Source organism: Atractosteus spatula, chromosome 3 (genome assembly GCF_055471065.1).
Source record: "Atractosteus spatula isolate fAtrSpa1 chromosome 3, fAtrSpa1.hap1, whole genome shotgun sequence".
In the NCBI taxonomy this organism is placed as follows: Eukaryota; Metazoa; Chordata; class Actinopteri; order Semionotiformes; family Lepisosteidae; genus Atractosteus; species Atractosteus spatula.
In genome coordinates, this window is record NC_142708.1 from 54,307,658 (window position 1) to 54,326,153 (window position 18,496).

At 37.5% G+C, this 18,496-nt stretch overlaps 1 protein-coding gene across 6 annotated transcripts in view; it reads right to left on the minus strand.

Moving 5' to 3' along the window:
- Positions 1–241: 241 nt before the first annotated feature.
- The window catches only part of bdp1 (BDP1 general transcription factor IIIB subunit), a 39,459-nt gene continuing 21,204 nt past the window's right edge, over positions 242–18,496 (minus strand). For 4 of the 6 annotated variants that reach the window (XM_088910970.1, XM_088910974.1, XM_088910969.1 and 1 more), the window contains 20 exons: positions 17,575–17,812; positions 16,961–17,124; positions 16,405–16,564; positions 15,342–15,535; positions 14,889–15,045; positions 14,057–14,232; positions 13,598–13,763; positions 12,434–12,612; positions 12,005–12,155; positions 11,269–11,444; positions 10,955–11,105; positions 10,285–10,477; positions 9,889–9,955; positions 9,204–9,405; positions 8,343–8,595; positions 7,508–7,541; positions 6,900–7,028; positions 5,777–6,119; positions 4,720–4,963; positions 242–3,975 (listed from right to left, as the gene is read on the minus strand). In XM_088910970.1, coding sequence (XP_088767096.1) covers positions 3,814–3,975; positions 4,720–4,963; positions 5,777–6,119; positions 6,900–7,028; positions 7,508–7,541; positions 8,343–8,595; positions 9,204–9,405; positions 9,889–9,955; positions 10,285–10,477; positions 10,955–11,105; positions 11,269–11,444; positions 12,005–12,155; positions 12,434–12,612; positions 13,598–13,763; positions 14,057–14,232; positions 14,889–15,045; positions 15,342–15,535; positions 16,405–16,564; positions 16,961–17,124; positions 17,575–17,812 — 3,539 coding nt within the window. In that variant the 3' untranslated portion in view covers positions 242–3,813. The remainder of the gene's footprint in view (positions 3,976–4,719; positions 4,964–5,776; positions 6,120–6,899; positions 7,029–7,507; positions 7,542–8,342; positions 8,596–9,203; positions 9,406–9,888; positions 9,956–10,284; positions 10,478–10,954; positions 11,106–11,268; positions 11,445–12,004; positions 12,156–12,433; positions 12,613–13,597; positions 13,764–14,056; positions 14,233–14,888; positions 15,046–15,341; positions 15,536–16,404; positions 16,565–16,960; positions 17,125–17,574; positions 17,813–18,496) is intronic. The other 2 variants (XM_088910975.1, XM_088910973.1) reach the window with 2 other exon arrangements.

Genomic DNA, 18,496 nt, shown 5'->3' on the forward strand with positions numbered 1-18,496 from the left:
TACACGAGAACAAACCTTAGCGACCTGCTTTAGCTCTACAAGGAGTGTTCCTGACACACCGGTAATAAAAGTCTGTTATTACCTTTGTGGGTAATGTAAGAAGCATATGGGAAAAATGTACGGATGTATGTGAAGTCAATGTGTCATTGAACAGGTACAGTAACAAGCTAAATGGAGCTGCACCATGATAAGGATACTCCATAAGAACGTTTCCATATTATTAACGACAAAGGAAAACAAGTCACATTTGTATAAAACCTTTATTAACATATTTTACAGGATAAACAACTTTTTTTCCCAATACTCTCTATATTTTCTCAAAAAAGTTTTGCTTTCATCAATATTACAATTCCAAGAACCAGTTTCTCCATCATCAAATTATGGCCACTTCCAACTGATAAAAATTCTTCATCCACAACTATTTGTTATTGAAACTGCTGAGGCAAAAGATGAATCATTTCCACTGTGAATTGGTGTTAAAGATTCAAAAGCACAGTTTATTAGCTTCATTAAAGTGTCTACATTTTTAAATGTCAACTTTTATTGTTTCTGGACGTGCATCTCTTTCAATAAACTGGGTTATACACTGAAAAACAACCGATATGTTGACTGCAAAAAAGTGCTTTGTTTTTTGTATCTGCATTATCCCAGTAATAGAGGTTTTAACACAAGGCCACACTACAGTACATGATTAACTTTGTGTGACACTCAGGGCAATATACCAGTAATGCCTGATTCTTAAAAATTGGTACTTTCACAGAGCTAAGAGTACTTTCTCTGCCCTAATAATTTGGACCCAAAAAGGAAAGAATTGTAACAATTCCTTGCATTTATATTTCAATTTTCCCAGAGCAGTCTGTATATAACAACAGCATCTACAACAGTTCAAGGGGAAAAGAGAGAGAAATTTCCACCTGTTATCTTACTAGGAATAAAAAATGTGGAGCAAAAATTAATCTTTTTTTCTTTCACCCAGTAAGCGCAAAGATCTTCAAAGAACTGTAACCACATTAAGGAACTTAAGCCCTTTACATTATTGATATTTCTCTTTTACATATTACCAGCAAAATCCAAGAGTTTAGTAAGAGTTTAGGTACAGATTTAAAGTTTTGATTCACAAGATGCAGACATTTCAAAAGCAAGGATATCAAAATCCAAGCACTTACCTATCCCTATAATATGAATGTGTTCATAATGCACAATGAACATTTGTCCTTCATGAGGAGAAAAGCATAATAATTAAAAATAAGGTACGGTAAACAGCAATCCTGCATCAGTGTAAGTTGAAAGCAATCCACCAATCTTCTGAATATGGCATTACATTCTTTAGATATCTATAACATTTTCTACTTCTTTCATAAAGTACTGTATGTCAGATATGAGCATTTAAAAAACAGGTTATGTAATGCAAACCAAGAAGTACCATTATAGTAACACTACAAATGTACAGAGTGGACAAAAGAAAAATACAGTATGTGTGGTTGCTCTAAATACAGTAGACTAACTACACACACCTGAATTACAAAATTAAGAGGAACCCTTAAAACAATGGTTAGAGATAAATAAAAAAAATAGATAATCTAATGACTATCTCTACTCATTAGAAATGAACAATCTCTAACATGAAATTAACAATGCTACGAGTTGACTTTCATTCAAACATATTCAGGACTGGAATGCATTTTATTGTAGGAAGCCTTTCAATTGCTTGGAAACAGATCTAGAAAGATTCCTCTGCTCTGAAATATTAATTACCTGTTAAATGTTTATAAGTTTGAATGCTTTCAAGTTACTAAACAAAGGCAAACCCGTTTCTTATCTATCAGTTATCAGAAGCACATCAGGAAAAACTAGGCTAAGGGCATGATCACTTAACACTTCACAGCACAGGATAAAAGGTTTTTGATGAGGAAAAAAAACAGAAGGGTCATCATTGAGAGTAACATTTTCTTAGGACAATTTCTTAATCTCTGCAGGAATCCCAAAGACAGTTCAGTTCTTTAAGTAGGCATAATGGATTTGACATGGATATCCAATATTTGCCTTAAGCACAACACCTAAGCACAGCTCAAAAACAACAAAACTTTAGTAGTAATATGAATCACTTCTAGTTTTCATCACTGTAACTAAGTGTACACTGTAAATGTACAAAATGAAAGAAGCTTGTCAAATCAGTGCTTTTCCAGCACTTAATAAACAAGAATAAGTCACCATGTATTAGTCTTTCTTCAAGTGATTCCAGTTTATCAGATTGATTTCTCTACACATGTATAAATCTGACCAGCTAGATGGTAAACGTTTGGTGGAATAGTATTAGGTTTTTATCTCACAACTGTATTCTAGAAAAACGGAGAAATCAGAAGTAACGAACTTCATATCACAGCATAACATTTTAAAATTATATATTGTACTTTTCTTTAATTGCCAATTAGTTTTATTGCTCAATTTTTCATAATTGTGGAGGATGGCATCCTCCTATTTGTAGTATAATTAGAATTCAATCTGGGGTTTCAATATATAAGTCTTGGATGAATCAGTGTTTAAGAAGATATAACTCATAAAGTGTAGGTTTAACAAATATTCACTGAACTCTACTTAGTGTTAATAAGACTTTCTATCAGTTTTTGACTTCATTATTTTAAATGACTTTAGACAATAGCTCTGTTTAAAACTACAACTCTCATGGCAGCATGACAAGTGAAGAGGAAATAAATTCTATGAAACATGCAATGTCAGACCATTAACTTCTGTTCAGGCTACTGCTTAGGTAATCCTTGGCAATATTGACGCAGTCCAGATTTAAATCAGTGATTTATAGGCTCAACCTGCTCTCTGAGCCACTCATGAATTCCTGCATTTGTGTCTTCTTTGAAATGAATTTTGGGATAAAGGATCCTGCTGTCTTCAAAAAACAATTGGAAAAAAAGATACAGGAATTTCAGAGAACATGTTTTTCTCATGATGATGTTTTACTTCAAATTATTAAAACACTAAAATGAAATAAAGTGTAGTCAAACCCTAAAACTTTTGTTCCTTTGCAAGAGTTACAGGATTTACAGGAAGATTTAGGGATGAGACCACAATTCAAGTTATAAAGAATGCATTTTCAATAAAACAAAATTGTCTGGAAAATATAAATATAAAAGCTAGCTTTTCAGATTACTTCAAACACTAAAAGGCTTTATTTGCTACACTGATAAATATTCCAGCCTTTTCAGATCAATCTAAATATTTAACATTTCTAACATTTACATAAACTTTTGAATACCAACAAACCAAAATATTAGAATTGCACTTTAATCTGTTCTTTAGAAGCATTCAACAGATTTGAAGATTTGTTAGAATTTATTCAAGTTCTAAAATTGCCTGATTAAAATAATGTAGAAGAGAAAAAAAGTGAGCACTCAAAGGCCAATTGAAGATGATGGATTACCTATGTAATTTCCCTGTACTCTGAATAATCATACCAGAACAGAATACAGCACATTATTGTTAAAACCTTCACTAACTGGATTTATGGGAATCAATGGAATATGACGGGTATAAATTTTCACAGTTGCAGATATGGACGTGAAAATTTATCTTCCAAGTAGAATGACCTGTTCAGGTCAATTTTGAAGCAAGGTTTGAAATCGCATTTCATCTTACACTGTGACAAAAGAACAGCTGCATTAATTTGGAGGATAAACTATGGTTTGGATCCAGCACTGATGCAAAGTCATTCTGCAGTCTTGATGAAGGAGGTCTGTTTGAACAAATAAATAACGATGACAGTTTTGTCGTTGTCAGCCTGTACTTTTGCCTTTGCCAGTTTCAATCTGGCTCGTCTACCTCTGTGAAGATGTCACTGAAGAAATACTCGGAGACCTTAGTTGGTTCTTCGTCAGTGTTCGAACTGTCAACACAGAGGACCTCATTTGGAGGTTGTGGCGGAGATTCTAAAGTCCTGGTTTTGAAGCCTGGAGTGCAGGTTGACTGAAAGAAATAACATAAATTACTTAAGCTGTTTAGAATTTGGAAAACAATGAACACACATCTTTATAGTAGCCCCAACAAAGAGACATGGGCTGAATCCATTGATGGAAATTAAGTAAAGCTAGAACCACACTGAAGCACATGAAGGAGTGTGAATGTAGGAAACGAAGTTTGATCCTTATGGATGGCAAATCCATTTATTGTACACACTGTAAACAACAGTTTAAGATCGTGTCTGAATGTTCCTTTCAAACTGAGCAACAAATCCACCACTTTTTGGTACGAATACCCTGAGGATGCTCAGGACAGAGAAGAAGGGAGAACTAAACCAGGACGGAAGGACAGGTTGCTGAAATCCAAGACATTGAAGGAGAAGCTCGTGATAGTTCTTGATACAAAAATACTATCATTGTGCAAATGTCTTGAAAATTTGGCTCCTGAAACATAGTTCAGGAGTCGTGAAGAAGCTCGTGAAGAAGGAAAGCCATACTGTACTTTTTACTGGCCGCCTTAACCATGTCAAGCTCTTTTCAGAGAGTACTTAGTCTTGATTTTACATGCCAATGACAGCACGCCGTATATAGTTTACCAAAGCCAAGACAGGTCTGAGCTTATGAAGGTGGTGCTACAGACCTGATGTGAATACAGGTGAAAATAAAAACTCCACGTTAACTTCAGAAAGTTAAGAACTTAAGAAAGAGGAAGAAAAGGTATTACAAATATATAAAATCTACATTCCCTTACCTGTGGTGAAAGCTCACTTTGAAATGCCCAAGCCTGTGATCTTCTACCGGGTGGGCTATCACTGGAGGAATTTGACGAGCTCTTCATAGCAGCTACAACAGCAGTCCTTTTCCTTCTCTCCATCCCAGAGGTATTAATCTGAGGTTTGTGCGTTGCAGATCTGCAAGTCTTGGGGACACTAGGAGACGTAGGGGTACTTTTCTCCGAAATAAAAGACAAAAATCCTCTAGGTTTTCTCCCAGGCCTTCAAACAAGAAAAATAATAAATTGCCATACTTTAGCTACTTATGAAATGTAATTAGCCATCCGCACTTGCAAAGCATGTTTAAAGCAACTGGTATTACATCAGAATTACAATAGGATTATGTGCCTCTTAGGCCTAATTCTAATTTTTATTACATAAAATTGACTACCTATTGGAATTCAGTCCGCACTCGAAGGAAACTCTGTGGTGCTGTGAACACCATGAGCAGGGACAATGGTAACTATAGGATACATTATATCTTGGCAGGCCAGATTTGGACTACAGGCCCTACGGTTGGCACCTCTATTACAGATAATCAGATGGATTGAGAATGGTCTGCTCTGTGTCATGGCACAGCATGGTGTGCCTTCAGACATTAACAGGTGTGCTATAAAATTGAAAAAAATACTGTTTATATGTTTTGTAGAGTTTCCAGAGTGTAATATTGCATGTTCGTTGTATACACCAGACAGAAGACTGCTTGTGTAAGAATTGCTTATGATGCAAGTAACGTTTTACAAATCTGACATACAGTACCTTAAAAACAAACAGAACGACTGAGAGTGGACATGGAAGAGTACACTGTTTCACGGTCAGCAGTTTTGCCATGATAAAACGACTGTGCACTTCAAGGCAAATCAGGTGAGATACTGAAATAAGTTGTTCATAATATTAACAATGATGTGCCCGGGCTGGTGATGTGTAGGTTTGTGGGGAGGGAGGCAGTGTACTGTGGGATGGGGAAAGTTTGAGCAGCTCTGGTCTACAAGATTAGGACACTGGATTAACAGCATCGTTCCCCTGATTTCTCACCTTATCAATGGAGCACCACAGGGTGACAGCCTTATGTGGAGGTTGGAGGATGGATTCTCTTCTTCACTGCTGCTCTCCGTTGTATCTCTTTCAGCAGACGTTAAGCTGTCCTGGTTTGAGGGTCCTTCTCTGCCCCTGTGACGCTGTGGGGGCGTTTCTGCAGCGGACGGCTGTGACTCCCCTGTGACGCCCAGAGCCCCCTCGGGCCTAGGGTCTTCACACTGCGTTGTCCAGACTCGGGATGGGGGATCCTCCTGCGCTGGCAAGGTCTCTGATTTTCCTCGGCCCTCTGTGCGCTCCACAGGTTTCCTTTTTGAAGTGTTAGGTTTTACTTGTAGCTTTCCTGAAATGACGCACAGAGGAATAATTACTGTCATCTTACCCCACCAGCCAAGCTTCAATGATTTTTAATGGCAGTACACTCACTGGCCAAAACATTACGAACACACTGTCAATTTCATCAATAGGCTCTCTCAGTGGCAGGTAATGTGTGGCTGGCATAAAAAGCATGAGACACTTCCAATATCCACATCCATATCAAACTCTAGATCTCACTAGCATTGAAAATCACCTTTATCACCTCATTTAAGATAACCCTGCTAGAAGGATTGGATAGGAGAGGGTAGCAAATGTAAGCTATTTTGACTTATGCATGTGTGTAGTCAAGTTTATTTGCTTACTTGATCCAAGATTTTCTTTAGCCATTTTTGCGAAAGTTCCCAGTAAATCATCTTCAGAAACGTGGCATGGTAGGTTCCATACACCTCCCACCCCTCGTGTAAAAAGTGTTTACTTTCCTCAGCCAGGAAAATCATTTTTTATAAAAAGAATGGCTGCTGTATGTAACAGGTTTTTGAAGACCTTTCCACCGGAGCCTTCAAAAATATATTTTTCATTACTGTATCTGATGAGGTGAGATACAATACTTTCTGTAGGACCACCACAGAATGTAGAGAAAGCATTTTAAATAGAAACATGAAAAACGTAAAGGGAAAGTAGTTCACCTAAGAAATCTGGATGAGTTTTGACACCCATGGCACTAAATTTGCCACTGTACAAACAAAAGTTGGCTTAGAAGGCAAGGGCTGCTGTACTTTACACAACCAGGCTTTTAGCTACTCACCTCTTCTTGTCCTTACTGGCAGTTTCCTCTTCTTTTGTGTCCCTTCATCACTTGTTCCCTCTGTCCCAGCACCTACTGATTCAGATGATTCTACCACAGGCTCCAGAGTCAGCCTGACATAACCTTCAGCTTTAAGAAAACAGGCCGATATGAAGTTTGACACTGGAGATGCATTACAGTATTAAAAAGAGATTTTGTTGAAAGAAACATCAGGTCATTTGGAGCTATAAGTGTCAGTTAGCAAGCATTTTCTGTGTGCTATTAAAAATATTTTTTATACAGGGACAAACTATCACCTTTCAGCCAATTGAAGATATGAGCTTGAGATCTAAGACGCTGTATGTTTCAATGTCAACAGCTTATAAAATATTGTTCATTTTTTCCTTTTCTCTTCTGTATCTTACTCTAACTACCAAAAGGGCTAGATGGGCAGAACAGCCTCCTATAGACTGTTAAAATGTTTACAGAATACTGTAACACTTTAATTTTGTCATCACTACTACTGTGGTTTAAAATATTTATTTTTCACAGCTTGAGGAACAAGTTTCAGATTTATTTCAATAATAGGTAAAGCATATTCAATAACCAAACAAAATAAAGTATCTCACCACATGAATGTGCAGGACTCTCCATACTGTGTTTCTGTAAAACAAAACCAAAAAAGTGCACAACAAAATAATGTGACAAGAAAAATCTTTTTTTATGATACAATGGAAAACACGAAGAATGTCCACACAGCATTTAATCACCATTTAAAGAATTACAGGCTGTGCACTGAAAGTTTTATCTTTGATTCAGACCTTTTTTCTCTGTTGAAGATCAAGCTCTAAGATCAGCAGCATATCTCTGAAACTAGATGCCCAAACCCATTAGAAACTCGGTGACTGTCAACATTTGTAAACCTCTTAAAACCTATCTTTTCTCCTCAGCTTTTAATAATTAATGTACTTTCACTCTTGGTTTTACTGATTCACTTTACCGTGCTTTTCTTGTGACTTATGTGCACTATGTGCTGCGATACAGTGTTATAAGTTTACTGATAACCACTCATTTGAATAAATATACAACAAGAAAATATGAGTGAAATATTGGTCAAGTGTTAATACTGTAGATAGGGACTGTTGTTTCAGATTCAAAGTTAACAATAAGTAGATCTTAATAACCCAGACATGGTAGCTAGATTTTAGGGCCCACAAACATACTCTGAACAAACATAATAACAACAACTGTACTTTCTTTAAATTCAAAGTCCTTTGAGATGGATTATTTTGCACAAGTTTTGTACTGCAAGAATGCAGAAATTCTGTACACTTATATCTCTTTGTAAAATTGTGCATATATACATCAACATAGTGCTCACATACACATAATCAACAGCTATGGCTTTTCAGGGGACCACAATACAGTCTGTATACATTTAAATAAAGGGAACTGTTGCCTTACCACGGTAGTGGTATCTGTTGTTTCTTGAGATGGTCCTTCAGCTTTATCCTCATTACAGAGGCTTCCAGTTTCCAGTTCATCAGCAACAGACAAGGTCTGTTGATGTGTTGGAGTCCACATCTCCATACCTCTGCCCTGCTGTTCGTTGGAGGCTGGTTGTGGGATATACCTGCCAGCTGAGTCTGACAGACTCCCACACCCAGGTGTTGCCGTCTTTGGACCTTCGGCCGTTTCCACGGATACCTGACCGCAACTGTAATGGGGACAAAATATTTTGAGGTAACCTCTACAACGGAAACACTACAGATTGTCATGAGACGGGCAATTTTACTTCACTGATGATGTGGTGTTGCAATAGTAATCCCGCTCAGGATGAGAGGCGCTGCACGTTTATAACACATTTGATTTCTGAGCTTGGTTGACGAGTCAATGATCTGGCCCTACTACATGTAGGATTATGACTGAATGCCATATGAATATTATTATTTATAATAATAACAATACTTTTTTAGTGAGTAATGTAATGGCTGTGCACTTAATTAACTATTTTCCCTTCTATTACCTTCAGTTTTAAGTCTGTAAGCACTCTTAACAAGGCAGGTTGGCAAATTCCTTAGTAGATTTAATAACAAAAAGAGACTTAAGTACCTGTAACAACTTGCTTACTGTAAAAACACTAACACATTCAAAATGGGCCTGTAATAGGGCTGCCATTACTAGTCTTTTAATTCCATCTAGGTCAGTTTAAATTTACCTGATAATTAAAACCAATGATCAGAAAATGTTTTCAATGACTGAGGATCTTGAAATGAAGACTGCTCAGTTTGTTTTGAACTTTTGAATAATTTTTCTTCATCTCACCTGTGAAATGGCGGCACTCCTAGGAGTTCTGCAGGGGCAGGCTCCACGAACACAGGCAGTGGCATTAGTGCATCTGAAGCTACGACCATGGCGCCAGTGTCCTCTTCGTACATGTTAATTGAACTTGGAGGGATTTCAAACAACGTCAATATGATGGTTTGCTCCTGTTGAGGAACGTCTGCTGTCTGTCTGTCACAGGCCCCTAGAAAAGAACAGGTATTACAGCCAGATAAGTGGTTTAGCCACACAACTCTGTAATTGCACAACCTCTATCCTGAAATTGCACAACCTCTATCCTGAAATTTTATGCATTTATGTCTTAGCATTATGTTTACTTTAGAAAGAACAATACTTTCTAATAAAAAGACATGTCAAGGTTCTGTACAAAACAATATAAAGTAGACTTATGTGGGGGTTATGGATTTTGAATAGCACCTAAAGCCAAACTTGCATATAGTCAAATTTTACCCTCTAGCCTTTATAAAAACTTCTGAGACCTCATGATTATTATATTTACAGAGGCAGAAAGGGTGCCTAACATAAAAACTTTCAAAAAATACCATATCAGTCAAAATGTGTCTGGATGTCAACAGAGGATTCCCAGTTATTCTGTGGTTTAAAAAGGTGCTATTCAAAGTTATGATTTTCTAAAGACAGGGAGAAATTTACATATGAATCAATGTACCTTCTGTGTCTTCTGTGGTTACAGCATTATTTACATCATCATCAACCTGGATACTCGTAACTTCATCCTGTAAAGTTAATATCATATATTCATTTTCATATTTAAATAAAGGTAATTCCTATCAACATCAGATTACATACAAGAATTAGGAGTTAATTACAACATGTATAGAAATGAAAAGCACAAGAAAGGTTTTCGGGACTATGAACAATATTAGTACTTTAGAAGGAATTACATTTTTTGAGTTTTCATTTTACTCACATTGCCAGTATTCGCTGCATTTGCAGAGATACACTTTGCAATACAACATAATGTTTTTCATGGGCTGGTGAGGGGAATTTGTGGCTTGCTGACATTCTTAGTGGAATCATTGGTGATACTTTCCTGTGTTCTCACCTGTGTTGTGCCATTGGCCTCTGGGGTGTCCTCTGTCTTATCTAGACTTCTTGACAAGACACCCCTGCTTCTGGGGGATCTCCTGAGGCTGGACTCTGGGCTGCTGACTGCGGGTCTTTGATTACTGCGAGTTCTAACCTTACTTGGCTCACGTTTGGCTACTTCTTCAGACTGGTTTTCTTTTGCAATCATTCTGAAAAAAGATTTATTTTATTCAGATTTTATGATTGTAATAGGCCTTGTTTTTTTTTTTACTCCCCATTCAATCAGACATAAAAAATAGTGCATTTAAATTCCAATAAAAAAGGGAAAAATATTTAGAAACTGGGGGTTTTTCAGCAATGACAAGATATAATGTACAATGTATTTTCATGCACAATTCCAGAACTTTTCAGGAGTGTCAGTGATTTACAAATTGCCAATAAACAAAAACAAACTTTAAGAAATTACGAGTCTTCTGTAAAAATGGCTGTTTTCTGCTCCTCAAAGTAAAAACCACTCACTCAGACCATTTAACATTTAACAACATAAAACAACATACAACACATTGGCCTTATTAACCAATAACCATATTAACCATTGTAACAAAAAAATCTAGGTAGAATAAATTGAGAGTTGTAGGTACAAGATACACTGTGTGTTAGATAGGTACTGTAAGAGTATAACATACATATCTGCTTGCCCGTCTCCCGCGCTCTCTTCAGATGATAACTTCCTGCTACAATTGTTTCCTTCTTTTCTCCATCGGTCACAGCCAACATTCTCCACAATCATCTCTGGAGTTCCTGCTTCACTGGGAGCAGTTTCACTGCAATCTTCTGCTAAAACCCAGAAAAGTCAATGACTTAATTTGGGAGTGTAATCTCTGGAATCTCCAATCTAAGATACAATTACCTTGCAAAATGCCACTATTACTGTATGTACTTAATAAATAATTTCATTTTTAGGTTGCAGTACATTTTCTCCTGAACCTTCTATTCTCACCAGGCGACTGCTGTGGATCCCCACTGTGTGCTCGTGTCCGAGGGCCAGTGGCTGTTCTACTAAGGATGGGCTTGGACTTCTGGAACCGGGCCCTTCTGAATCGAGCCCCATTCTGGGCTGAGGAGTCTGGGCCTTTGGCACTCGACTCTGCTGTGACTTCATGTGCTTCAAGAGCTCTGGAAAACAGAAATTCATTATTTGGTCACAATTTCTAAAAAAGGAGATTTCCCCATCTTCACAAAAACCTTAATGTAGCATCGGTGCCAGAGGAGAGACTGCCACCTACTGGTCCACCCCCTCTCCGTGAAACATGAGTTTCCTTTGGTGCTTACAAGATCCATGTGTTTAGCTTACAAGGAGTACCTCGATCGTGTTTCCATGAACATTTAATACAATTGTAGGAATTGACCTTTGTCTTGCATCCATGTCTTGTCCTTTAAAACGTGCTAATAAAAAATACTGGATAATGTAAATGTATAAGTCCATGCGGTTTATCATTCCTACATTCAAGAGAAGAGAACATGAGTTTAGAGAAGTAAAATCAGTTTGGTTACATGACATGGATGATACACGAGGATGCCTCTAGCAGAAGTCCCGAAAGTTCAGTTTCCAGAAAGTAACATGCAAAACTACTTACTACTAAAATAAGCACAAAGCATACTTAATAGTTTTACTGAAAAAAACTTAAAATGGAAGAGATGGATTCCTTACTTACTTTGCTTTGCACGAGTCTTACCTGGGCATATCTTCCTTCTTCAAAGCTTCTTCACACGATTCCTCTTTATCACTGTGTTCCCTCAGGATTTCTTTCTCTTTGATGCAGCTTGAGTCAGATCTCTCCTCTGCAACAGATTGTTGTGGGGCAGAATCCACAGAGGCATCTGTAACTGAATTGTTGAAAGGTAAGACAGCAAAAATCATTTTTAATAGTGACTCCTACAAAAGAAAATGCTGTTAATTTTATTCTTAGAAAAAGCAAAATGAGTATTTCTGGATCACAGCTTTTCAAAGACAGCCGAAATACCAGTTGTTCACATACCTCAGATTTAAAATTTACTTTAATTACTTGAAAATTACAGAAGCACTCAAGCTAAAACTGTTTAAATGTTTTTTTTTGCTTTATCATACAGCAAGCCACTCCGCCTCCCATGTCTTTTATTCTCACCTGTGTCCTTGAGTGATGCTCCACATCGGTCTGATCCTGTCTGAGGACTTCTAGCTGTCCCGCCAATGTTGGGTTTGGGTTTTGGGAACCTGCTCCGTCTGAATCGGGACCCACTCTGCAACGAGGAGTCTGGGCTTCTGGAACTCAACTCCGAAGTGACTTCGGACACCTCGGAAACTCTAGAAAACAGCAGTTCAATAAGGAACAATTCATTCCTGAATCAGTAGAGGTACCACTGAGAACAAGGCCTCAATTACAAGAGGGTAATGGAGAGCAACATTGGCACATAAAAAATGTTCTCTGCTTTAAGGAAGGGAAATATTGTGGTACTGTAGGAGATGTTTTCATAACTGGCTTTAAATTTTGGTGATGACACCTGGGACAACACATCTGCTCTATGCTAAGGGATTTCTAATTCCATAATCAGGCTGGGACTTCAGTTTGATGTTATGCCTAAAAGAAAATGTGTACCAATGCACATTGACCTTTTAACCATAATAAATACCAATTCCCTAATTACTGAGGTCAGAAAGTGGCACTCTTTCCTATCACAACCATTTCAAGCAGTGTCTTACCCACATACTAGCTCAACACTTTTGCTAAGCTTTTGAAATGTGATTAAATCATGTTGTACAGCTGCAAGAAATAGTCCTGAGTCCTGAATATATTTTAAAAGATATTAACAAATTCAGCAAAGGTGTTAATTTGTAACAGTGATGCGAACACTTAGCATCAAGGAAGCCAATCAGACATCCCACCATTCAGTGTATTAAGATGCTATGGCCACAATTTACATTGTGAATTTTATAATATACCTTTTAAAGAGCATTTGCCTTTGTAAAATGTACACTAATGAATAAAAACAGCTACTGTATATCTCCAGATAACAACGCATGCAATATATCTTCTACAAGCACAATAAATAATTTAAATATCCTTTTTGATTTTATTGTGAAATATTGGCTCAAAAGTGAAGTCCTACAGTAAGACTGCATCTCTTTCATATAAAATTGATTTAGATTTTTTTTCTGTACATCTTAGAAACTTCTAAGCTGCAGAGCACTTTTAAATATTTAACAATTTCTTAATAATACCAAGAATACTGACAAAATGTTAACCCCACTTTCTTGAAAAGTCTTGAATCCTGTTTTCTAAATGTCTTACCTGGAGCTGCTTTCCTGTTCATGTTCAGCCGTTTCCTCCTTATCACCCTGTTCTTCAGGGACCACATGGACCTCATTCTCTTTCATGGTGTTTAAGTCAGTCTCCTCTTGCTCAAGAGCCTGCTGTTGAACAGACTCCATAGAAGCAGCAGGCTGAACTGAATTATCTGAAGGCAAGACGGTAAGGCATCTTTTTAATAATAATGTCCTACATACACAAAAAAGGGCATCATCATTCTGCTTTCCGAAAGTCATGTCTGTGTTATAATAAAGAACTTGCTTGTGCTTCTGTGGACAATTTGCAATAAACAGGAACACTCACTGTAGTAACTTAAACGAAGCTCTGAATTAGAACTCTCCTCACTTGTATTCACAAAAAACAAAAATACCGTTTTAAAAGTTTTTTTTTCAGTTTGTAAGTCACCATTCCTCCTAGCCCCTCCATGTGCAGTGCTCTCACCAATGATCTTCTGTGGGGCTTTGTCTTGCACCGGTATCTGAAGACCCCTGGTTGTGCTTCCCAGATTGGGTTTGGGCCTGGGGAACCTGCTCCTTCCGCTCTGAGACTTGTTTTCGGTTGGGGAGCTTTGGCATAATGCACTCATCTCTGCGCTGCCTTCAGACTCTTCAGAAACCCTAGAAAATAAGTCCATTTTTTGCTTATTCACTCTATAACCATAGGAGTACAGACAGAAAGGAAAAGGGATATGCATTTAGCACTAAAAACAGCAGATCTATCTTTACACAAAAAGGTTAGGCTGTCACTGACCCTGAGTCTCCCATGTCTTTGAAACAAAAGACTGAATCAGATACATGAATCAAAATGCTATAAGGAACTAAATTTGCAAGATGGGCTCTGAATAGTTTTCCATTACTTAAAATGTTCTTAGTGTAACTTTAAAAACTTAGGTAACACATCTACAATAACTGAGGAAACCAAACAAATTTAATATGAAATAATACTGGCATATTGTGAATGATATGAGTATTATTTTACAGTAGTCCAATATTAAGATTACTGTAAACACGATATTCCAAATATAGATATTTCAATCACATACATTACAATAGAAAGCCACCACTTAATTCAAGTTCATCACAGATTTTTACTTTCATATTGAGGAAGGGCAGACTGATTAGGATTTAAAATGTTTTAAAATGTAATGTGCAATTACAATTTTACTGAATATGCTCGTTTTCTGATTTTGTGAATTTTTGAGGCCCATGGACATTTTTTCCCAATATATGAAACCCTGGCACAGTTTCACTTTTTTGTTTATTAGGAATCTTACCCAGGAGTGCCCTCCCGTTTCTGAGCATCTTCACCAGGTTTCTTGCTAAGAGCCGGGCCTGTTCCATCTTTGTCTTTTGAACTGTCTGAGCCAGGCTGGTGCTCTTCAGTCGACAACGGCGGGACAGATGTAATGGGTGCAGGCACATCTGAACTGGCTGAAAACAAGATAGTGAAAGATATATCTGGAAATTAGATGATGAATACACAAAGTGAGAAAATAAGAACAACAATTATATTCTTAACTTTACATCCAGCAGTCATGTGGGGGTGAATGTGGTGTGTTTGGTTTCTAAAGTTCATTAAAGTACTATATGTATAAAACTTTGCTCAAAAGAAAAATCTTCTTACAATAACTTACAACAATGCGACAAACACCTGAAATACATTGAAATTTTCTTAATAAAAGTTTTTTATTTTACATCCCTCTGCCTTCAGTACTCAGTGTTCTCACCAGCACTGTACTGAGGTGCTCTGCTCGGGGCTGGTTTCGGACAATCCTGTCCTGTCTGGGGATCTCGGACTGTCCTGCCCAGATTGGGTTTGGGTCTTGGGAACCTGCTCCTTCTGAATCGACCCTCATTCTGAGCTGGCAAGCCTGGGTTTGTAGCGCTCGACGCCGGCGTGACTTCAGGGGACCCAGGAACTCTGCCAAACAGCAGTTACTCACTTAGATATTATACAGACTATTATCAATTCAGAATATCAAAATAAAGCCTTTAGGGTTGAAATAAATGTCAATTTTTGCTTGTTCAAATTAGCAATCTAGCATTATATTTGTTATATTTTTATATTTAACACTTTAAAAATAAGTAGAATTATTACAGGAGCTTCATGAGAAAATTTTGTACTGTTTATTTACTGGCTGTACAAAACGAGAATTACTTCAAGGCTTCACTATTCTCCACTACAGGTCTCAGTCTAATGTCTTCCCTTCATTTCTTGGTTTCCAGTTGCGTTATTTTGTGCTCCATTTTCCCAGCTGCCATTTCTCTAATGTTAGGATTAGGTGTATTAGTGTATTAGTTATATTACAAAAGCAGTAGTATAAGCATACATTGTGGGCTCACTGAGCCAGTGAGTAGCTTTCAATGGGGTGGGTCTAAACAGTGAGAACAATAAATAAATACAATAAATTGTAGAGACAGAATGAAAGAATGTAGTAAACATTGTGACATCACATTTTCATGGTTTTCAAATGATACGTTCTCAATGACCTCCAAAGTTTTAAAGTTAGCAGCCTTCTTAGTGAAATACATTAAATGGCGATATGGTGCGGATGTTACATTTACTCTCTTCAATCACTTATTCAAAATCTAAGGTAAGCTGTACCTAATTCATTAAACTGTATGGACTTCTTGCAATTCTATAACTGCTCTAACTTTGGATTTTAAATTTACCTACTATTAAATAAATACAGTGAAAGTCATATTAATAATCACAACACACTATAATGAAGACTATAGTCTTTCATACCGACATGTAAATGCTATTATGTTGTTCATTAGCTATCTTACCTAGAGATGTCTTTTTCTTTCTGCACATCATCACCTGATGCCTCTGTATCACCCTGTTCTCTTGGGATGTCTTTCTCCTTGTCACTGTCTGAGACAGATTTCTCCTCGGTAGCTAAGCGTTGTGGGGCAGACTCAACAGGAGTAGGCTCAACTGAGCTGTCTAAAGAAGAAATTGTGAAACGTGTCTTTCCAATACCGAGTCGCTGGTAAAGAGAAAGTGCTGTATTCCATTTTCTTTCATACACAAAATGCGTGTACCCTGGGCATTCATATCCTATTTAAAAATTAACTGCTTTTCTAACAGTCACATCTGAACTGTGACTGCTAAAACACACCCAGAATCCAGGCAATTTGGACATCACCTAGCATCAGGAGAAAAAAGAAATACGAAAGTGTGGGACAAAGTCTATAATTATTTTTTAAGCATCAAAGGAAAAAAAGGGGAAGGAGAAGAATAAAAAAATTAAACAACATTCTACAAATTAAACTTGAAATGCTACTTGCTTCCATTTGTCACCTATGTTATAAAGTGATTCAAATAAATTTGTATTCCTACCACAGCTGATGCGAGGTGCTCCAACTCGTACGGGTTGAACCTGTGGACCTCTAGCTGTCCTCACCAGGTTGGGTTTAAGCTTTGAGAACCTTGTCCTTCTGTGCTGAGTTCCATTCTGGGCTGAGGAGGCCGGGCCAGCAGCCCTTTCCTGTTCATCAGAACCACTAAAAATAAAGAGAACACTATTTGAGTTTTTCTTAAGATGTGAAGCTGTGTTGTTACAAAATAGCTCATAGACCTCAAAATATTTAATCTCATAAAGTCCAGTCATTGAAAATAAATATTAAACGAGATGTGAACAGATGCAACAAGTACCTTATCCACCATGGTACCCATTCCTATTAACTTTACTCAGCAAGCCAGTTTGAGAACCTGCATATCCATCAGATGCATAACTATGCTAATTTGAATGGACAATATTCTTTAATTTTTAATTCTATGATTGATTTACTTTTGTTTTTGCCAAACAAGTGTCATATTAGAACAATGGACATGAAAAGGAAAAAGAAAATTGTGAATACTGTCCAAATAATAATATTAAATAAGCCTTGAAAATGACATCAATGAGACCAAAAAAGGATAAAGCAACCATCACAATAAACAACAGTACTAACCTCACGGTGCCTGAACTTTCTCCTGGTTTTGGGGGCTCCTCCACTGATGGAGAAGCTCTTGTTGTGGTGTCTGAAGTCTCTGAGGGGGTCACAGCAGCGGGGGAGTCACATTCCACTGCCTGAGGGGCCTCAGTGACGCAGTCTGGCTGCTCAGTCTGTTCTGAACCAAGCTGCCCACTGGTTTCCTGTTCTTCCTCCACTCTCTGACATGAAGGTTCAATGACGGCATCTTCTGATCCTAGAAAAAAAAACGGAAAACACACACTCCATCACAGATACACAAAATCCTATTTATAAAATATTAAGGAAGCAACAAAAATAAAAATGCTTGTGAGATTCATACCCTAAAACTAAACAACTTCAACTGGACAGATCAACTACCACTCAAGTTTAATATTTAATACAAGTGTAACAGGGCTCAGAGGACTGAGTGAGACCCTACTGAAATTTAGACAGTACTGAATTTTACCGAGGCAGATGAGATGGTTTATTGCCACAACAGTTTGTTGCCGTGTGGCTCTGAGCCCACAAGTGATCATTGAATCCCAGTAAGGGTAGAGCAGAGCTACATGCAATACACACAACATATTAAGACATAAACATCAGGACATTGCTGGGAGAAGCCAAAACTCTAGGAACTTCTACTAGATAACAGACTGGGCCTCTGAAAGCACTTGTATTCCACAAGACAGACCTATCCCATTTTTCTTCATGATCATCCTCCTCTGTGGGTTGCGGAGGAGGGTAATGGCAAGTGTAACGATGGCTGCATCACTTATCAACAGGATTTTGATTTGGGAATTTTTTATGCCAGGGAAGATAAACAACATTTATCTTATGGTCCTAGAAGGCCCTAATAATTTAGGCAATACTACAGCAATCAATTGTATGCTGTCAAGACCAAGTTTACATGCAGTTCCAG